The sequence below is a fragment of the Rhamphochromis sp. 'chilingali' genome, assembly GCF_963969265.1.
Source record: "Rhamphochromis sp. 'chilingali' genome assembly, chromosome: 7".
NCBI classification, from domain to species: Eukaryota; Metazoa; Chordata; class Actinopteri; order Cichliformes; family Cichlidae; genus Rhamphochromis; species Rhamphochromis sp. 'chilingali'.
Window position 1 is genome coordinate 7,675,858 of NC_137934.1, and position 22,436 is coordinate 7,698,293.

The 22,436-nt window shown below is 40.9% G+C and overlaps 2 protein-coding genes across 8 annotated transcripts in view; one reads left to right on the forward strand and one right to left on the reverse strand.

The window, feature by feature from the left end:
* Positions 1–485: 485 nt before the first annotated feature.
* Positions 486–12,055, reverse strand: ppp1r3aa (protein phosphatase 1, regulatory subunit 3Aa). Of its 2 annotated transcripts, none has more exons than XM_080886725.1 (4): positions 11,814–12,055; positions 5,140–5,198; positions 4,947–5,044; positions 486–4,280 (listed from the first exon to the last, which is right to left on the reverse strand). In XM_080886725.1, exons 1-4 carry the CDS (start codon positions 11,822–11,824, stop codon positions 1,125–1,127), a joined length of 3,324 nt encoding a protein of 1,107 aa, XP_080742851.1. In that variant the 5' UTR covers positions 11,825–12,055; the 3' UTR covers positions 486–1,124. The 2 variants fall into 2 exon arrangements, with proteins under 2 accessions (XP_080742851.1, XP_080742850.1); XM_080886724.1 differs by lacking the exon at positions 11,814–12,055 and adding an exon at positions 6,043–8,053.
* The window catches only part of foxp2 (forkhead box P2), a 103,367-nt gene continuing 91,316 nt past the window's right edge, over positions 10,386–22,436 (forward strand). For 2 of the 6 annotated variants that reach the window (XM_080886726.1, XM_080886731.1), the window contains exons 1-4: positions 10,386–10,805; positions 14,189–14,340; positions 20,321–20,387; positions 21,598–21,664. The gene's annotated coding sequence lies outside the window, so the exon portion shown is untranslated. Of the gene's footprint in view, positions 10,806–12,067; positions 12,204–14,176; positions 14,341–20,320; positions 20,388–21,597; positions 21,665–22,436 lie in introns of all 6 variants that reach the window. The other 4 variants (XM_080886729.1, XM_080886727.1, XM_080886732.1 and 1 more) reach the window with 4 other exon arrangements.

The following is a 22,436-nucleotide window of genomic DNA, read 5'->3' on the forward strand; positions in this document are numbered from 1 at the left end:
TGTGCATGTTGCATATAATAAAATTTTTGCTTGATGCATAAAGTTAAAAGATTAAAACGTATAAAACAAGTTTTAAAGAGAGACGTTTCCATTTGATTACATTTTGTATGATGGATTATGCAGAAAACGCAGAATTGGGCTGAAAGATCTATTGCTTTATTACCTATTCAGGTTGTAAATCCTGTTTTTAAAAAGTAGCTAAGTAATTAATTACTTTTGAAAATAAGTAATCAGTAAAGTAACGTGATTACTTTTTTGGGGTAAGTAATCAGTAATTAGTTACTGATTACTTTTTTCAAGTAACTTGACCAACACCGGTAGTGAACAAACCACAAAGCTGTAGTGTCATAAAACATGCATCATGCAAAGTTCATCAGTTGTGAAATATGAAAATGTCCAGGGCAAAAGAAATCTTGCTGTGTCAATTTAAAAAACAATGGGGGTTTCTTTGTTGTATTTTTTTTGTCACATGAATTTCTTTTATTGAAGAAAATCAAGGAAATTTGTTCCATTTGTTACATAATAAAGTGGTATTGGGCCCATAAAACACAGCAAACATACACACGTCATACACTTAAAACATTTCTGTGGACTAAAACATTCAACAAAAGGTGAAAATTCCTATGATTTTAACAACGTTCAGTTCAGTTTGAAGTTTATTGTATTCCTTTATTGTCTTTTTTTTTAACCACAGAATGACGCCCTAATGGGAACTCAAATTAGATCGACTACTTGGAGTTGCAAGACAGATTTATAGCGTTACAAAACATGCAACAACAAAAACATATTTCTGCACCAAATTCTGTTTGTTTAGTGAGTCTTATTGTAACTTAAACCATTTTTTTTACCATTAGACTGTATTTAAATTAACCAAAAAATGCACGCGAGTCCAAAGACAGGTAAGTAGTATATTGTGTTCAGGTTTAATGGTTCGTCAACCCCAAAAAGTTTCAGAATCAGTCTATTAAGTAACTTAATAGATGGGAAAATCAGCCAAGTGTACAAACACGCACACACACTCACACACACACTAATAGCACTGTACATGGTAGTGGACATTACAGTTTACAGTAGTGTGCTGATGTAGCACTCTTCACCACTCTTGCTTTTTCTTAAATCTTAGGCTATCCCACCATCTCCTTGTCTGTCATCACATGTTGTCTCTTCCACTTATAAAACCACCATGATAATGAAAATATGTAGAGAGCTAAGACTGATGGGAAATCATAGAGGAAAACAATGACAAAGAATCCACTAATTAAGAGGGCATAGATTAGAAGTCTGGTGACGTGACTGAGGATATATAATATACTGCACCACACAAGACCATCGGCCTCTTTTAATTTCTCTGAGGAAGATGATGGATGTTTGTGAGATGGGTGGGCTGATTTATTAAAAATCTCTCCATGGGCAACTACACAGCCTTCTATTTGTCTGCCTGTCTCACAATGAGCAGCCGATCTTTCTTTTATGCGAGTGTGGCTTTCCAGATCCATCGGAGCTTCTGCCAGAGCTGGAGTTGTTTCAGGCAATGATTGCAGACTATGCGCATCTGAGGTGGTGGTGAGATTGTGACTGGGATTAGCACTCAAAATCAAATCTGCATGTGATTCAGAGACAACGTGAGCTTGTTCTGCTATGTCAAGTAACTTACTTCCTTCTACCACAGAGCGTTCATGGCCTTTAGTGGGTACAGCTTGCTCCAGCCCTTGACAGAAACTTGAGTTTGGATCTGTTGGTAATTCCGTCAAGGAAAATACCCCTGAATCAAAAGTGTCATTGAGGTCTTTTTCAAAAAGAACATGGCAGCCTTGTGTAGTATCTCTCAGCATGCACCCCATTCCATCAACAATATCAGTGTGTCTATTTGATGCCTGCACTTCTCTGCCAAAGACCTCTTCCCAAATCCCCCTGACCAAATCTTCTACAAATCTTTCTATGAAGATCTCCTCCAATCCCACCTCTATCACCTCAAGTGATGCAGTATTTTCTCCCATAATAGGTTCTTTTGTTCCATGTGACAGCTTTTTATATTCAACACGCAGAGAGCTCTCAACTTCTGCTGACAACTCTTCTTCTTCTTTCAATTCTGCCGGTGCATTCTTCCTCTCCCCCTGAGGGCCCTCCACATTACCCATTAACTCCCTCCCTGCTTCCATTTTCAGCTCCCGAATGCTCATCATCTCATCTCTGTCTTCCTGACTCGTATCTCCTTCTAGTCTTTGTAACGTCTCAGATTGGTGTTCCGCTGAAGTGTCTTTCTTTGCGACATTCTCTTTTACTTCGATTTCCTCTTGGCTCGTTTCACCGCATATGTTCTCATTTTGACCCTCCGTGTCTTCCTGTGAATCGGTCCATCCCACTTCAACCACTTCCAGTCCCTTTGGGTTGCATTTATTTGCTGGAGGTCTGAATGTATTGCAGCCACTTTGGAAAGCCTGGTTGACTTCATTTGATTTCTCTGTTGGTCTCGTCTGCTCTGATGGATTTGCTATTATTCCGTTGCAACTAAAGCTTTTTCCCACCTCTGTCTTGTTGAAGTTTAATCCGTGCTCACCTTCTTTCAATTTCACTCCACTTTGTTCCATTTGTGATTCCTGCTTCATCTCAACTTTTGGCTCCTTGCCTCTTTGGTCTGACTGTGACTGTTTGTCGTGCACATCCAAAATTATTGATGCACTCACATCTAAAGCTGTATCATTATGTTGCCATGCTTGATCATCTAACGCCTGGAACCTTTCCTCTGCTGTACTTATTAGTCCCTTTGTTTCCTCACCTGTTGTTGAAAAGTAAGTTTCCTGCTCTGTCTCTTCGAGTGCTGTCACGCATTTGGTGTTCAATGGAACGCCTTCATTCAATTCAGCTGCCACGATTTTGTTTTCCTGCTTTGAATCAAATCCACCATCGTGTAGATGTTGAGGTCCTGTTTCATTTCTATCACTCTCCTGCTGATTTCCGCCATTTCTGTTTGGCCCAAATTGCTCACACTGCATTTCATCTGCATACCTTGGGGAGGTTTCACTCTCTTCTGTTCTGTGTGGCCTAAATATCTCCTCCTCTGTAGATGCTTTATTTTCCGTATAGTTCATCATGATGTCTTCCTCCTCCACTCCTTTTCTGGATGTGGAAGAAACATACCTCGCCCCATTCTTTGTCCCTTGTCTGATTGTCTCCCTAAATGCCAGCATGTCATCTACACCATTGTGTGTAGTACCTGTAACCTCTCCTTCCCCGGTGGAAGAAAGACCCTCATCCAGCCTTGCTCCCTGTGAGATACTATCAACAGCACTGGCATTCTGAAACCCTGGCATTGCTGTCATGTCTGTTGTCTCCGACTCCCCTGAGCTTGTTATTAAGTCAGCCATGTGTGATGTGATGGGCTCCTCTTCTACTTCTTTTGCTCCTCCTATTATTCCTTCTCTTTCTGGCTCCCGGACCACATGCTTGTGACACTCGGTTGAACTGTCAATAGAGTCCTCGGACCGCGGTGCCCCCTCGAGGCAAAGTTTCTGTGGAGTGTCTGTTACAGAGCTCGTCTCTGACCTTTGGGATGCGTCTTGTGTTGCTGCGTTGTCATCTCTTGGGCTGGTGACACATGCCTCTGCTGGCTGGTGGTCTTCGGTGTTCAAGGCAACATTAGTAAGCAGTTCTCCCCATGTGTCTGACAGAGGCTGACGTGCATCTAAGCAGTGTGCCTGTGCGGCGGCAGGAATATCGGCACCCAGTTGAAATTCTCGAAATGCTGAATATTGGGGTTGGAGCCCTTTGTCGTTTGAAGGAGACACTGATGCTGCTGTCTGCAGCCATTCTGACTCTGGAACGTTAGAATGGTCGGGCCCATTAAGAAAGGCCTGCCACGCATCACACACAGAGGCTTTTTTATTGTCAGTATCATCTGTCCCAGGAAGAAAGGTCTCCCACATGTCATCAGCAGAAGGTGCGTTTTCTTCTTTTGACAAGATCGTTTTAGCTCTTCCGCTCCAGATGTCATCCGCATCAGCCGTCTCCCACTGCTGGGGTTTGTCATTGCTCCAGTCCAGTGTAAGGAGAGGAATCTGATGGTAGGTGAGGACTTGCGGGCACTCGTTCGGTTGCGCCTTTTGGTATTTATAGAGCATGCTGGCAGAGTCACCCCAGGGAGCCGGCATAGACTGAGAGTCTTTCTGGCCACTGGCTGAGTCACATGCAAGATTCTTGGATTCTTGATGCGTTCTTTGGGAGAGGTAGTCCTGCACACGTGCCAAACGTGCTGCTTTGCGTCTGCTTTTTACGCTCTCCACCTGTCAAAAAAGGCCAAAAGTCAAAGCAGTGAGCTTTGTTAAGTCACTGTGCTGGCGAAACCCTGATATTTGGCTGGTGATTAAAAATGTGCCTTTCCTTTGAGTATTTTTATATATCCAAGATGCAATGCATTTCAATAATCTAGCAACTTCAGACCTATTCTTGTTTGACTCATCAATTTTCCCACATGTTTACAAGCATGCTCCATGTATTATTAATGGACTGAATGTGAAGGATTTCAGATGTGTTCCCAAGTATCAGGTTAGCTAACTTCATGTACCCTTCTGGGACTCAATGTGCAGTATAACATGCACCACTTCCTCAGCTATCATTTGTACCTTGGAGACAAACTAGAACTGCGTTTTTATGATGACACAACATACATTTTATGGCTAGGGGAGTTTACTTTTTGGCGATGCTGGTGTTTTCTAATTTCCTAAAACACTGAAGACACCCCAAACATTACCCCTTCTGGCGTTATCTCTGTAAATCCCTATGACCCACACTGCCACTCCTTTTTCTCTGTTTTTCAACCTCTCTTAAAAGCATGGTGGGAACTGCTGAACCTCAAACTGCAGCCTCTGGCCTAGCACGTTACTTCATTATCAATAAATGTTTTTCATTATCATTTGGGGTAGGGTAAAATAATATAAAAAGAGCCTCACCACATTTCTGTGGTCATCACTGTGAAGTAATAACTGGACATCTTTGCTGTCCAGTGTCTGCCTGTGGGCCTTTTCTGCTCTCTGTGTTGCTTCTAGTTCTGCAGAAGACCAAAAAAAGGCAAGGGTGAAAGTTTTGTTGCACATTAAAACATATATGCACACATGCATGCATATATAAACACTAAGTACACACCTGTAGCAACTGTTGCTGTGTTAGCATTATCCCGGGTCTTCTCCACTGTGTTTCCATTCCTGTTGTTCAAAATAAGATATGGCTAGCGTGACATAAGATGTTTTCCAGACAGTACCAGATAATTAATTTAACAATCCATTATGTATAGTATTCATCAGATCTTTTTGTAGTAAAAGGGGTATTGTTGCTCTCTGTCCTCCAGATGTTGTGTTTCATAATTTCGCGAAGCTTAAAGTCCCCATAAACACCTCGAGCACTGGGGTTCAAGTCAAATGGTATAATAGAAAACAGGTTTCAATCTTTTATTAAAGACACGCCTTAAACAACAACTGGCCGTGCTGTATAATTATGCTACACAGTATACAAAATGCCTATTATGCACGTCCAGACAGTGTGTATCTGCGCCAGAGGCCTTTGAAATATGTTTGTCTGCTGCATTATCTGGCCCTTGTGCTGCAGCAGCTCAAAGCCAGAGCATGCACATAAAGGGGAGCTATAATTCTTCAGGCATAAAAAAAGAATTTTGCAGATGGGGTCAAAGAGGATAAAATGAGCATATCTTGCTACAGTGGAGACGTCATGGAAACCGGCGCATACATCTGGCCATAAATGGGCAATGTGTGTTCTACAGGCCACTGGATGGTTACATAACACCTCACTGTAAACACACAATGGCCCAGTTAGTGGAGCATATTGCTTTCAATGACTTCTCTTAATGAGAAGAGCAGCACAGTGTAAGTGCACTTGCACTGTGCCGAATTTCAAACTTCCTTCCACAGTAATTGTAGCTACAGGGCCGTTCTCGCTATAGTGCACAAAAAAGTTTCACAGAAGGCTTTGGTTGACATACAAGTGACTTCCTCCTGCAGAAAGGCATGTTTAAAAAAACTCCGACTTTCACACCTGTTAGCTTTGAGACAGCTCCTCTTGCTCTTGTAGCTCTCCTCTTGCATGTGAGGCCCGTGCTCCTTTATCTGTCCCTTTTGGTGGCAGAACATCACGTAGTTAAGTCCTTTGTTGTTAGCCCAGAATGTGCCCGCTGATGATTCATAACAGAGACAGAACTCCAATCTAGTCCCTTCTCTCTCAAACGGAGGCACCAAAGTATACTTGAAGGCAAACCTGTCTGTTTTTCTATCACTGGACCCGGGCACATAGTCTGCCGGGAGGTCAAAGCAGCTGTTCCAGCGGTCGAAAGTGATCCGGGCAAAAACAGACTTACTGTAGCAGAGGTTGACCACCCTGACGATGCCTCGAAGGGTGGTGGTCCCTGGGAGGAGTTCAATGCTCTCCAGCTCGACCATCTGTGCCTGCAGCCTCTGTTCCAGCTCCTCCGGGGATGACGGGACTGTAAACAGACAGCACATATAGAGCTCCTCTAATGAATGAAGTGCCTCCTGCTCAGCAGCCCGACTGACTTCTAGTTCTGCCGCTTCAGCACTGTCAAACTCCTTGACAGAGACCAGGTTGAGGCCAAATGCATCTGCGAAAGACACCTTCCTGCGAATAACTGGTGGGGGTTCTGGTTCCGAGTCGTCATCTGTCTCCTCATCTGTGGTGGAGCCCGTGAGAGAAGAGGCCTTCATTCCCCCCTCATCCTGTTTTCCACTTTTCCCTTGTTCCTCCTCCATCATCAGCCCGTCCTGTTGCGAGGGTTGAACGCACAGAGTCTCCATAATACGCGATGGTCTTGAGCTGTCTGCCTGTCCTGCCGTCTGTCCACTAGGAGGGTGGCACAGACCAGAGTGACCCTCGCCCGGCTACAGTGATAGTGTAGAGGGGAGAGCAGGGAGAGGACGTGACTTGACAGATGGAGTTCGGTTACAGCGAAGCTCGTGAGCCTGAGCCAGGCCTATTAATAGGACACATATAACTAGACCAAGGCTGGCCTGTTATCCTCGCGGTTACGCTCTCATAATATGTTTGTTAGTAACATCATAACTACATGAAAGCAAAGCATTTACAGAGCTCTACAATGGAAAATTAGTGCAGAAAAAGGACATACTTGAAGCTACTTTGAAGTTTTTTATTTTATTTTACATTTACTTGCTTTGCAGCAACAAAGTCTTAAAAGTTTCACATAGCAAAATTTCTACCTGCTTTTCGACAATCCACACCTGATACAGTATCTCTGCATTCTTGGCTACACTGTAAAAGCAGTTGTCTAGTTTTACTTAATGGTGATCAGGCCTCTGGGTATAAATCTAAAGCTCAACAGACTAAAGTTTGATGAAAAGTCATCCTTTGAAACAGCACAAATGGAGAGTGATCGATCAACCTAAGGACTGATTGTTAGCATAAGGCGCACATATGAGAACAGCTCTGAGATGCTTTAGTTTTTGTTCAGGAATCTCACCAGTGTTAAAAGCAATAAAATGTAAAATGCATTTTCCAGACAAAGTAACTATTAGTGCTGCCGCTTCAAAGTATTTACTGACACTGATCAACTGAAGTACCATAGGAAGCTACAGTAAGTTGGTCTGAAACTGAAACTGAATTGCCACACCTAAATTCCTTGTGTTACCAAGTGTGTCCCCTGCTGAAATGTCCCCTAGAAAGAAAAGTATCATCCTACCCACTGCAGGGGAGCTGCAGCTGACTAGTCACCTCCACGTGGACAAGGAAATGAAAGCATGTCCACACTGTCATCAATAATGTATCAAATTAGTATTAGTTCTGTTGCTGTTCTTGGAAGGCCAGGGACTCTCTTGTATCATCGACATTAAAGCAGACTTAATTTTCACTGCATCTTGGACAACAAAACAGAACATTATTATGAGATTGGACTCTTTCTTTGGCTGTGTGCGTGTGCATACTGACATGATTTTGCACAAAGTGATCTCAGATAGGAAGTTTAATTCAACTAATCCTTGATATGCTGGATAAGTATACCCCCAGATCTTGTATATCTTGTAAATAGACATTGGTGCTTGTTGTATAATCTTTTACAAGTGTGTGAGTGGGTTTTCTTTTCCCCCAAAGGACCCTTTGTTCTTCATACTAAAGGCAAAAATGCTCTCCTTGGACTTTTCAACTGCAGTTTTAGTGATTAAGTTGCATCATTTGCAGCGTATGAAAAGGCAGACATGTGACAAGTGTTAATTTGCTACAGCTAAGTGCAATCATATAAAATACATAACATTAAATGCATACAGTCAGTAGCAGGAATGCTAAAAAAAAAATGTCTAAATGTAAGACGAATTGTGTGACTAAGTTTTATCAGTAGATGGCACTATGTGATCATAGTAAAATTCATGTCAGCACAAGTTAAAATTCATTTGCATTTCCACTGTAGTCTCCCTTAGTGTGATAATGAGTTCCAGGCGTACAGTTAGCCTTGTCCACAAACAAGATCATTACAGAAGGAAAAGGTAATATTAATATTTCTTCTGTGTACCTAAGACTTCCTGTGCCAGTTACCTTCATCAGAAAGTTGTTTTCTGTTTTAAAGAATGACCAGTAGGTGGCGGCATACCACCGTCACAATTCCACGAGACTGCTTTTCCCTTCATGTCCTCATCATTTTGCAGATGCTGCTTCCTCTAATTCACGTTTCACGGAATATTTAGTTGCAATAAAGATTTTTAACACAAACAAAAGCACAAAACGGTAGAAAAGACTGTGTGCGTATACCACACAATTACTGGAACAATCCCAGTTTATATTACATCAGACAGATAAGTGTCTAATACTGTATTTTTTCAGATGATTTCAGAATATAATATGGGTATTCCGTGCATACACGCCAACAGGAAACAGCTTTCAGGATAATGCTGATAAGAATAATAATAACTAAAAAATAATGTATTTTTAAAAAATATTTACGTATTTAGTCAGTAATAACAATAATAATGGTAATAACAATAGATCTTTTTTTGTATATTAAATTCACATGGCCACACTACACAGCAACATGTACACATCACCTACAACCGTGTTTCTCTCAATTATTTGTAACATAAATAACACCAGATATATAATCTTTAAATGCACTAATCGCCCTTCTTAAGCAAAACACTTAGCTCTTACTCCTTTTCCTTTCCCACTTGATATTATTCTGAATATTTATTTCTAAGCTATGAACATCGTAACGTTTGAAGAAAAAAGGGGGAGGGGGGGATAGAAAGAAAAAAGAAAGAAAGAAGAGGAAAGACGAGATAGAAGAAAGCAAATCATTTTAACTACTGCTCAGGGTTGTGCTCAGTGTTTGACTGGCTTCGGATCTACTATTAGATGAATAAATACACTAAATTACGTTGTAAAGGTATGACAGAATAAGTAATAATAAAATCCTCCAGTCAAGAATCTGTACATGTTGTCGTATGTTTTTCTTTTGTAAAGTATTTATTCAACAGTGATTTTCTGTATACAGAGTTTAACCTTAAACGTGTTTACACTAAAGCACAATTTTAATAACACTCATAATGATGATGGCGTTTAGGATATTATGTTTTTCACGCACTGGTTTCCAATCATCCTCTCAGTGTAAACACTTGTAGACAACCGCGAATATTTCTATCTGCAAACCTACAATTTAATGACGTGCACGTAAAAACGCCAGCTTTAAAAATGTCACCGCTGATGAGAGAGGTGCAGTTTAAACTCTGGCTCGAAAGCTGCTGAAGATTTTAAGGTATATTTGTTTCCATCGATGCTTTCATTTGCATTATTATTTGTTTAAAAAAAATCCTGTCGTGCAGTTTTATGAAAGTCGGTTAATTACGCAAAATTTGAGAGGAGAAAACACACAAAATGACCTTAAAAAGATTCAAAAGGGAAACAGTCACGATTGATGTATGCCGGAGGAAGCTGCTACATAAAAGCAGATCCTCTTGATGAAATATTGCAGGAACATTAAAGGCATATATTGATTCTTTTCTTCAGTTTAATAGCGGATGGTTTCGCACTACTTCTTTGCGAGTTTTAGCATATAAAGTCAAGTTTATCAAAAACAAGAAATGTTGCTTTTTGGTTGGCGGGATCGTCCCATTAGTGGAAGGTTACCGGTTCAATCCCCAACAATAATATCTAACTATGGTGAACGCTTCCTCACACGGGCAGCAGCTCTCCCCGCTAAAATACTTAATAGTTAAACGTTAGCGAAGAGTGAAAAAAAGGGGGGGAGCAAACTTTTAAAAATACTTTTTTTTTGTTTACAGAGCAGGTGGCCCTGACGTCACACGGGGTCGCAGTACGCCCAAAAATAACAAACACACCTCCGCGAACAAGCAAGTGCCTCCCCTGGGGGGGTTCTAGTCCCAAATATACTACTTGCTTGCCGGGTTGCTGCCTGATGTGTGTTTGAATCGTAACGAAAGAAAGAAAGAAAAAAAAAAAAACAAGCCGCTTCTTCTTCCTCGCATTGCGCGTCATTCAAACAGGACTCAGTATATTGCTTTTCTCTCTGTTGCATTAGTAATAACAGCGGCGTTGACGGGAGACCGCAGGAGAGAGTGTGTGTGTGTGTGTCTGTCTCCGACAGCGGTGCCCAGCGGAGGAATATTTGAGCTTTTTTTTATTTACTCTGCAGCTTGTTGTTCATTTTCTCTGCGTTATGGTGAACTTGGACAGTCACGTGCGAAGACGGCTGCAAGTGTAGAGGACGACGGTTTCTCACCTGGCGTGTCCACTTTGACTTTAGGGAAATATACCTGCCGTTTCTCGTGGTAAGTTTTCCTGCGCAGGAGCGTATTAGTCTCCGAAAACCTTTGACTATTTTTTCTAAACCTCTCTGTCCACTGCATTTGAATTAGGAAGTGAACCGCTGGTTGTCAAGTTTTTGCTTTTTGTTGGGTTATTATTTACACGTTGCGCTCGGAGTTAGCGAGCTGCTTTGACAGATTTCCCTTAGCTCGGTATTCGCTTAAAAAAACTGTTAGGACCTTTTGAGAGCACTGTCCAGTCTTTGCCTGCTCTGAAAGCTGAACGCTGATTTTTTTTTTTTAAGTGCGACGATATAAAACAAGTTGTTAATTTTCTAACACATTTATTCCACATGTCTAACAGAATTAGGCTATTTACCGATTTTTATTCACCGTTATGTGATAAATTAAATATTTAAAAATTAATTTAAAAAGTTTGCTCCGAAACCAGCTCAATTCTTTTGTTTCTTTTTTTGTGTATATATATATATATATATATATATATATATATATATATATATATATGTATATATATATATATATGTATATATATATATATATATATATATATATATATATATATATATATATATATATATATATATATATAGTCTTCACTAGAGAAAAATAAACAAAAAACTACATAAAGGACAAGTATCTACATGAATTTAATTGGAAGCTATTTTATTTTCCAGCTGAATTTATTTTTTATGCAGCTACCTACTACGTTGTAGTAATTAGTAAAAAAAAGAAGGAAACTGTGATTTGATTTGCATCTTATTGCAGCTTCTGTGTGTAAGATATGAAGTCAGTTTAATTCTTTTTCAGTGCAATCCTTTAGTGTTCTAGCCATATAATGATATCACATATGACTGGTGGTTTTAAAACCATGTTCCACTAGTGCTCAGTTATATTTTTCTTTAAATACCACTGTCACAGCTTCTTAAGCTCAAAAGGTGCATTTAGATTTAATGATCCTTTACCTGCATGACTGCTGTCTGCGTTATCAATATCTACGATTAATCAGCTTACCGTAGTTGCATGCTCCATTTTTATATTCCATCTTTTTTCGTTGTCCAGAAACAGACAGGGGTGTTGGTAGTGTATTGCTTTTCATCATGATAAACCTCCAATTCAGACTAATTTCTCTAAACATTACAAGCTCCTAAAAAAATCTTCTGCTGGCCTCCTCTATTTCACACTCCCTGTCCCTCCTGTCTTGCAATCAAGTGTGGCCCAAAAATCAATAGATGTAACTTTTTTTTTTCCCCTCTCTTTTGGTAAAGAAAGGCTAACAAGGCACTGGGAGCTGCAGAACTCTTCAGGCCTGTCCTCTGATCAGCTTTCACCCCTGGATTAGCTGGATCGACCTTACTTGTTCAAGCCGCAGGGTGCACAGGTGTTCCCTCCTCAGTTATGCAGGTGTGGGCCAGTTCCCCCCCTCACTCAGCAGCTCTCACTCTTCAAAGGCCAGGCGGCAATAAATGCCCCTTGTGAAATATGTCAGCGACAGCGCACAATCAACCTTTGTTGAAATGCCCCTGTAATTATTTCTCAAAGTGTGTTTAAAACAGACTCTTGTTTACTTGTTGTTTAGGTGTCCTTGCATTTGGTAAGTGAGGCCACTGGATTTTGTAAAACAGGATGCATTCTTCTCCTTCCCTTACCCACTTAAGGCAGTGGGAGAGATGCAGAGAGACCTGCCATTAGTCTCCCTTCAAGACTGACCGTTGTTGGGAGCAGCGCACTTATTACCCCGGCTCTCCCCACTCTGCGTCCATTTTTTGATTGCAGCATTCATCATTGGGTGGTCGTGCTCTACATTATGGTAATAGGAAAATGAATGTCCTCCACAGGATTAATGTGTATACCCTGTCATATGTTTCAATCATTTATCAAAATTAAGATTCGGCTTTCAGCTCAATGAACGCTGGTTGATGCATGATTTTGTCTCAGATATGAGAATTGTTGCTTCTAGCTGAACTCAAGTAGAAAAATCCTTTGTGTTTATTATTATTTTTTATTCTAATACTCCTGTGGAAATTTGCACAGTTTCCACAGTTTTTTATTGTGCACTGTGCAAAATAAAAAAAAGGGGGTGGGGGGGTTTGATTAGAAGAAAGTGGCTTTTATACACAGATCACATCAGTGTTGTTTTTGGCTCTTTAGATAATGAAACACTCATTTTTGGATTAGTGTTTGAATCGCACCATCACCCATCCCCCAGTACCACTGTAATGAAGCAGACTGTTCACTCAACCCTTGAGGTGTTGGTGCTTTTCTTTTCTTTTTTCTTTTTTTTCGGGGGGGGGGGGGGCATGCATGGTTAAGAAATTTGAGGGAGTGGCGCACTAGCAGCATCACTTATCTAACCTCGTCAGTGAGCCCATCCAGTGTGTTTTCACTCAGCCCCTGTTACATAAACTTAAAGGTGATTAAATGGCATGTGTTCAGGTTATATCCCTTCATAGAAATGTTTCTATGACAACCTCCGTACCTCCGTGCAAGTTAAAGCAACCAGAAGTGATCACGTCCGTCCCCCCCTCCCCGCTGCACTTTGGTTCCCTCCCCCTCCAAGTTAAGAATGGAATTTGTGTTGATAGTTTTGGCCTTTAATGGCACTTTTGTGCCGCGCAAAAGTATTTGTTTACCAGGATCATATGCTGCAAGCTGTCAGCTTTGGAGAGATTGACTTCTTAAGATAAAAGAGTGCATTACATGCTTAGGAGGCCACTCTTTTGGACTGTAATTATCCACATTTCAGTAATGATGTTTTGTGTGTCCCAGTTACTAAGAGTCTTGAGACAGCTCAGACTTTTTTAGTTACGCTCTGGGTCACTTCTTAAGCCCAGCTAGACACCGTTGTCGACGAGGAACGCTGTGACTCTTTGGCTGGAGAAAGCTGTGTAGGGTGGGGTCAGGGGATGTGGATTATAGAGAGATTGCAGGCTCCTCACACAAGGGTGAGTTAATAGGGAAAAGTTGGTAACATACTCACTGACCATTTGATTTTTATGCTTGCTTTCCCAAGTTAAAAAGATTATGTGGCTATGCTGTAAATTGACTTTAATCAAAACAGTCACGTATCAAAATGTCCTGTAAAGATTGTTTTTGCAAATATTACTACATCTTACGTCATCATGTATCCCTCCAAGGGTTGTAAAACTCACAAACAGATGACCACACTCCACAAGCTGAGATGTGTAGTTTTTTGCTGGCGTGTATCACAGTGTGTCTGACTCTAAATGCAAAGAAGCATTCATGCAAAGTTATAAAACATTAGCTTTGTGTACACAATCTTTCTTACAGTTATGAAAAATAAGTCATGCTTTTCATAAAGTTTAAATTTCTCCTCTTGGCTGTTCTACTCTTGACCGTGACCTCATATATTGTAGTCTTCCTTTCAGCTGACACCAAGCTGCAACCTTCAGGGGTGAAAGATGGAAGCCAGCACGGATTGCCAGAAACTGCAGTTCCTGTAATAGCCACTTGAGGCTGTCTCCAAAAGCGAGTCAATCTCCACAGACTCCAGCATTAAATCGCTGAACTCTACAGCCTGGTACAAAAGCATTTTATTCATTCTCTTTAGCTTATTTCCAGCTTTTTGGGAAGATTAGGTTTTTGTTAGAATTTATCCATTTAAATGTTATTTAAACTGCTATGAGCGACAGGTAATTGGAACGGTATTTCACTTTTCTAGTCCTACCACTCAAAGGTGGGTGCTGACAGAGGTGGATAAATGCTAGCTGTTTGCTGATTCAAGTCACTAACAGTACCTTCCAACCATGCAGCCTTTTGGAGCCTTTTTAATGCAGTTAGCTGACAAATGATATGGATTGCTGTGTTGTTAATTGTACTTTCAGACTTTCCAGGAAGTCTCTTTTAAGTTTGCTGAGTGATGTTCTAACATTTTATTTGTATGTTGTTTTTCCATTAAATAGTATACATCTGTGTCTGTATGATGCATCCACGCAGTCTATGGATGCACCTTGACAACCAAGCTTCCACCCACTCATCCAGATGTGTTCACTTCTGGTTCTAAAAAAAGATGGAAATGCAGGATTCAAAATGTGGAGCCCACAACGGGCGATGTTGGTTGTGGCCACATACAACCATGGGTCCATTTGATAGCAGCCACAGACCTTACATGTTTTTATATCCTCAGTTTTTCTTTCTTTCTTTTTGAGTTAGCAGTTGCATGTTTACTGTGTGGCCAGTGTGGTGTGAGGGCATGACAGCTTTTATTCAAGTCACGGTCAGATGGACGATGTCCTCATGTGAAAAAAAAAAAGTGTTGGTTTTGGGGGTCTTGCCCTGAATTAAAGACAGAAGGTCACTCATGGTAAAAGGCAAGGTCACTGTTACTCAGACTGCATTCAGCCATCAGCTTGTCACTTGTAAACAGTGAGGACTGAGGTCCACTGAGGTTTAGAAGGTCTTTATATATGATATGTTAATAGAATAATGATTATTTTAATTAATTTCACAATAGAAATGTAAGAAAAAAGAAAAAGAGGTTAGGTTTCATAATGCCTAAGTTGGTTTTTACCTTAAATAAATAAATAAATATAGTATTAGTTAATGAGTGTACAGTTGTAAAGACTGGGCTTTATAGAATGGTTTGTATTGATGGGTTTTATCCTTTTTAGAAACAAAAACACACTGTGCCTCACAGAGGAAACAACCTTTCCTCTTTACCCTAAGAGACACAGAGAAAAAGGGAAAAAATGTTTATTTCAAACATGTTTTGTGTGTAGGGGGAAAAACATGAAAGAGAGGGGGGGTCATGACAGTAACAATTTTTGACAGGCACATTAGGCTGCAGAAAGAGCATCCAGCTCGGGGCTGAGGGCATATGGTGCTGCCTTCTGCTGGCATAGCTCTAGAACAAGTTACAGCACTCGTGCAGGGTCACGACTGTCTCAGGTTTGTTCCTTCTGTCTCACCCGTCTAAATAAAAACAGGGGGGAGAAAAATGGTAGTGGGGGGTTGGGTTGCGGTGGTGTTGAGCATGCTGGGCATAGCTTTGGTGTTGTACACTAGCCGTGTCTTTCAGCAAAAGGACAAAGAGAATGTTCCCAGTCAGGCCCCTTTGAGTCAGGACATAATTTGGTCAAAACGTGGAAGGGAGACGTTTGACATTTCCAGAAATGCATCGCTTTAACTTTGGATTGTTTCGCCACCATGTACTCTCCACCACAGTTTTTATTTCTGGCAATGCGAATGTAAATCTGCATAAAACATAATAGCAGTTATCAAGTTCTGAGCAAGTACAGCGTAGTGCTTTTCTCTTCTTTCACCATCTGAACACCCGGCTCGTGCTCCTGGATGGCAATCCCTAATCCTACTCTAAACAATGGCCATGTTTTCACCACACAGGCTCTTCTAGGTTTTCTCCTCTGTAATGTGGAGAGGATGGACTTGGATATTGTGGAGGATGACGCAGGGCTTTGGTTTGAAGGCAACAGATCGGTGGGAGGGTAATTACAGGCTACTGTGTGGCTCTTTGGATTTTCCCTGGATCACAGCTATAGGCCATGAAGCTCAGCCTCAAATGCAACTCTCTGAGAATGAAGTAAAATAGCCACAACATATGGACCCAACAAAACAATGGTTTATTTTTACGATTTTTGATGAGTGGTTTTTAATTTAGATTGTCACTCCTGGCAAGGAGCAGGGCAGATGGTGCAGACTTGAGTGCCCATTAGAGCCTAAATACCTCCAGGCAGCTGTTGGCCATAAACTTTTTTTCTCTAGCATTTTCTCTCTTTAACACGGCTCGGGTCAAGAGGAGTCAAACCTGTTACAACACCTGTTTCTGCATATGCAAATCTGTTGTTTTGTCATTTCATTAGGCAAGGCGAAAAGACGGGGGTCCCTTGTGGTTGCAAATGCGACTGGCACTGGGCCCAGTTGGCACGCTGCACTGTAGAAAGACGCTTGAGGCAGGGTGAGGGGAGGGAAGACGAGTTTGGTTTCTGTAGCACAAGCGACTTAACCATTGGGTTCCTTTACATCACAGCTCAATTTCGGGGTGGGCTCCTAAAATTTGGGGACAAAGTTGGACTGGATGTAAGGAGGGGGGAAAGTTCCACTCTCTATTTTATATGTATATCTTCTCTGTAAAGAGGATCCGAAAGTGAATGATGAAGGAAGGCAAAAATTGGCACACGTGTGGCTGGCACGCGCCACTCGCCTCCTTCACCCGGGATGGGGTGGGGGTACCCCCCCTCAATATCCTCTCCTCTACTCCCCCTTCCCAACCTCATCCCTTCATCATCTGGCGCTCTCCCGCAGCGCTCGTCTCTTAACCACATGTGCCAGTGCAGGGCCTGCTCTTGCTCCGGGGCTAATTGTTCACTGGTAAAACTGCATGCTTGTTGGTGGGGGTCTCCCCTTCAACCAGGCATAGGGATACAAAGCAGGGTGGCGGTGTGTTTGAGAGCGTGGGGTGGGATGGGGGGGCTCAAGATCATGATCTCTTCATGCAGTTTATTTTTCCCATATAAGTCTGAAGATTGTCAGTTGTAATCCTGCCTGTGTGCTGAATGCAACAAATACACCATGAAATTAAAGGTTATTGCAGGAGCGTAATGCAAAAGCTCTGTTTGAGATTACCAAAGCTGTTTGCAGACTTGCAGAGGATGAGAAGTGGGGAAAACACAGTATGTTTTCCTTTCCTGTGTTTGACAGTTTATGTCTTCCTTTGATCACTGGATTGATGGGTCATTTTAAACAGATGTTTAGAATATTCAGACTTCCTTTCATTACAGTTGTTCAAAAAACCTTTAAGGCATTACAGTTACACTCACACTGAATGTATCTATCAACATTTCAGATTCCAAATTATTTTAAAATACAAATTTGTATTTTAAGTAGTTAACCTTGGTGTGTTGTCACTGAATTCAGTGTAGCGTGCTCTCTTGAACTTTTTTACAAGTGCCTTCATCAGCGTACACTTAAGAGTTAGATGGATGGAAAGACCCAGGACTAGTGCCTTTGCTGAGTTAATCTCATCTGATAACTGCTGTCTTCCCCTTCCTTCTCCTCCTTTCTTTTCTCCCACTCTCTGTCCTCCTCCTTTCTCTGCCATGGCTTGGTGGGTCTGATTTGTAGTTCTGCTCCTCTCTCACAGAAGGCATTAAAGCCAGGCCCCACAAGCCCCCTCTGATATGGGAGAGTTCATTAGAGATGTGCCTTTGATGGGCAGCCTTTTCATGTGACTACCGGTTTTTCAAATACCTTGATGTAGAAGCTTAAGAAGCCATTGTGCAGTAAGCCCTCCTTTTGATGCGACTTATTTAGATCTGCATAGTAAATCAGGGGGGAGTAAATAACCAGCCAGCAGATGGAAGCAAGGAGATAAGGCAGCAGCGAACAATCGCATTTGTATTTTGTTATGATGTTGACAGCAGCTAAAATTCACTAATCTAGAGCCACTGATCTGCATTTCAAAGAAATCTCATTTAGCAGCGGGGAGGATAAAGTTCCTCTCATTGTGTCTATTTTATTGCATTCTTCGCTAATTTATCTGCCCACAGATTTAACGTGCAGGGCTTGGTGGTAGGAGCCGGCGTCCGTGCGTTGCATAGGGGGTCTTAAATACTGTGAAAGCGGTTACGTCTAGACTGTGAGCTGAGGGTAATTACACGTCTGACCATGAATAGAATGAGTTTGAAGACTCATCTTTCTTCAGGCAGGCCTGAATTGCTCGACTAACACTGATAAGGAGCATTTGGTCCCCACAGAAATATTGCCAGTGACTTTCCATAACGCCCCCCCTCTCTTTCCAACACCAAGGATGGTATTTACTTTTAAGATAAAGTTATTGTGTATAGTAATCTGACTTGTTAGCATAATGTCCTCTTTCATCGCAGGACCCTCCTTTTTCTGATGTGTGGAGGTATTTGTGGTCCAGGTCTTAAATAGTTTATCTTGACTTAGTGCACAAGCACTTTATGTAAATATCAGCCTATAGCATTATTAGACCTTCATGAATAGTTGAATGCTTTTGCCATATTTATAAGTTGATAGAATTTACCAATGGTTTTAGACTTGGCATAAAGACATGTGTGTTATTTGTAAATCCCCACGAATTGGAGGTCATGCAGACTAATAGCATTCCAAATGCTTTTCCACTGAATAAAATATAACATCTGCATGGCCACAGGGTGCTGTGATGATGGAAGTCTACCCAGGAGCAAATGATTTAAGAGAAGTGGGGGGCATTATCTAAAAATTATATTTTATATCTATATTATATCTAAAGTGGCTCCTTAGTGTAGTGGTTTACACATTCGATAACAGGGAACGAATCCTCGGTTTGATCCCAGGAGCCGCAAGTCCTTTTGGGGTTGTGAAAGGAAGGGCATCAGGTTTAAAAAATCGGCCAAATCAAACATGTGGAGATACCTGCTGTGGCAACTCTTTGTGAATAAGGAAGCAGCTGAAAGTAGCTTATCCATATTATATCTAAAATGTGCTTTTTCAGATGTAGTAATCCCATCCAAGTAGATGTTTCACTCTACTTAAATACACATTAAAACAATTGTTATTCTGAAACTTTTCATGTCGGTTTTCCCAATATCCAGTACACTGGTTGGTGCTCACCCCCCAGTCTTAAACCTTCTTACCCCATTCTTTGCAAATATTGTGCAGCAATATGTGCAACGTTTTTTCCACAAACTCAAAACAGTGAGAAATTATACCAGTTGGCATGTTTTTGTTTTCAGCTGTGCTCTGTGAGCTCCGGGCCTTTTGCACAGTTCAGAGAGCACATTCCTTAGGATTCAGCAGTCGCTGGTTGCCTGTAGGGGTCATTGGAATTCTGGGAGAATAAAAGGGAGAGGAATAAAAAAACATCCCAGGGAGGAACATCCAGGCCATTTTTTGCCCTTCATGCCCCCAGCAGCAGAAAGTGGCCTCCCTGATGCTCCTGGGGACTTGTTGTTAGCCCCTAGTTCTCTAAATGTAATGCATGTGCAATAAAAGTGTCCAGATCAATCAGTAGCTGCAGATGTGGCATTGTATTCTTCTTTCAATGTACTTGTGTGATTAACACAAAAATCATCAATGCTAATGGGCTCTAAATTATATGGATACCATAGCATGTGTACTTAGATTCAGACAGCTGAATGGAAGTATATGAGAAATCAATCGTGTCAGGTTAACGGTGTGATTTACTTGGCGTTGAGAGCTAGAGCCTTCCAGGCACTGCGCCTTTTAACTTTACAGAGATTGAGCAGTTTGGGGGCAGGGGAGTGTACTGTATCGTACATTGCCTGTTGGTGCATGCATTTACACACAGATATATACCCACACACATATGCTCTCAGGCTTCACAGCAAAAATCCAGGTGCACTTTGTTGTCACAAAGTTTACTGCCTTCACCTACAAACCTTACAGAAAATAGTTATGCAATAAGCCATCTAGCCCACACTTGTTAGTTCCAGCAATGAATGTTCCTAGGGGGAAAAAAAATCAGTGTGTCATAAAGTAGTTTTGGACTAACAGTGTGCTTTTGTTTTCTCTAATCTCAGAGAGCTGACATTGCTGGACTGCTACCCCACCTGTGACGGACAACAACAGCAAGTTCTCTCCCTGAGGGTAAGTATTTGAACATAGTCCCTTCATGTCCATCGGTCAAAGCATCCTGGACCTTGGGAGGGATTTAGAGCAGCATGTATTTTCAAAGCTCTGTGTTAAAATTAAAAGTACACAGTGCATTCCTAAGGCCAATTAATCTTTCAGAGTAAAACTCTTATGTAAAACAGTTGTGTGTTTGCATGCAATGACTGTGTCTTTGTTTTTAGTCTGTGCTTGATAGTGTTACGGTATTGTTAACCTGCCCGTGTTAGGGTGATTGTAGTGGCTGGAAGAGGTCAGTGGGGCCCCATTCCTCCTCAAATGTAACAAATCTTCATCTTGTCTACCTTGATAGAATTCCCCCTTCACTGGGCAACCTTTCAGTTGTGCCTGTTTGGTTTTCACACCCCAAGGATTTTCAATCTACTCTTACTTAGAAGTTATGATATGCACTATGGCTGACAAATGTGAGCAAGCTTGGATTTCTTTTTTCTTTTTCTTTTTTTTCTTTTTTTTTTACTTTTTCTTTTTCTTTTTTATGCAATTGATGTCTTGATTGAGATTTGTAGCAGAACTAGAATTGAAGAGGGGTTACATTGTTCCTAAATATATTCCACATGTATCTCTCTATATTGGTGAACACAGCAGGTGGCAAAAGTGGGACTCCACCAGTCAGACTTTTTCCATACAAATAATGAAATAAATAAATTATGAAATTGAATTTTGTGAATTGGAATGAAGAGTAACAAACAAGGAACAAAAATATATGACTATTAAAAAGCCCCAAAACATTTATTTATGATGTAAATCTAGTTTATTTGCATGTTTTATTCCAGCCTAGTCCGTGTCTTTACTGCATTTTACCTCCTTTCTTCCTCTGCTCTCTGTTTCACCGTCTCTGTCACATTGTGTGCTGAGCTCTGCTAAGCAGAGCTTATGAGAGTAAAGCCGACAGTTTTTCTATCATTGATAGAACAATGTTTGTTTACAATAAAATCACAATGCAAGCAGCCAAACAGAACTTAAAAACATTGGAAACTGTTGCATTAAATTAAATGGAGTCCACAGATCAACCCGTAGCCTCAGATTCCAAATCCAGCTATTTCTAGCTATTTGAGTCAGTTACAAAGTATCTGCTCAATGCATGTCCAGACAAATGCGCTTTTTTGTTGTTTTTTTCGGTGTGCTTCTCATATTTATGGTCCGACATGTTTCTTATTTTTCTTTTTAGGGATGAAATATGTATACAGTGCACCCGTAGAAAAAAGCAGACGACAAACACTGTAAAGTGCAAAGTGGTAAGTGAAAGCAGTTTTCATTGTCCTTGCATGCCTGGTGTTGTGTTTTCTTTCAGATTAATGTGTCCACTGTAATGAGGCACATCAGTCACGACTGCTGATGGGGTTTGGCTTTAGAGAAACAGTCCTGGGTGCTGAAATGACAAATCAGCAGAGCAGGGTATGAGAAAAGTGTACATATCAGTGTATCGTTTTCTTATGGATATATTGGTCATATGGTCTGGAGGGTGTTATTGTGACCTTATTAAAAAGAAAAAGCACAAGTGTTGTTTAAAGGTTGCACATGGTAATCTGCCATTTTACATAATGCAATAGCCATTTATTTATTGCAGTTAATTAAATGCCACAATTATTCTGTCAAGGCCAAAGATGGAGGAATGTTTGTCTTTTTTGCAAGACAATGCATAAACTTGTTGAGGTGGAGCTATTACATTTTGGAGCCAATCTGGTTCATTTCCAAAAGAAGTAAAAAACTTTTTTCTGTGGTTGATTTATTGTTTGAAGCTAGAAGTTTGTGTCTGTTTGCTTTGAATCTATTTTTAAAATCTATTCAATCCATAACCTAACAGGAAAAAAATAAATTTTTCTTAAAACACCATCTTGGAGTACAGTCTTTGAGGTTAAAATGTGATTAAAGTGTGTGCACATAAGCAAAGACACTCAGCATCTTGGGTGCGAGACCACTTCCACCTTCCCATTGCTTTCATTCCTGAGTGAAACAGAGTCAAGATTTCTTTTTCCACCTAAAAGAGATTTAAACATTACTTCTTAA

Excerpts from the sequence above, each read along its gene's own strand:
- ppp1r3aa (XM_080886724.1), bottom strand. The coding sequence starts at position 6,815 with ATGGAGACTCTGTGCGTTCAACCCTCGCAACAGGACGGGCTGATGATG. Across the intron at positions 5,045-5,139 it reads CACAGCAACAGTTGCTACAG|AACTAGAAGCAACACAGAGA; the intron begins GTGTGTACTTAG and ends GGTCTTCTGCAG. Across the intron at positions 4,281-4,946 it reads GTGATGACCACAGAAATGTG|GTGGAGAGCGTAAAAAGCAG; the intron begins GTGAGGCTCTTT and ends CTTTTTTGACAG.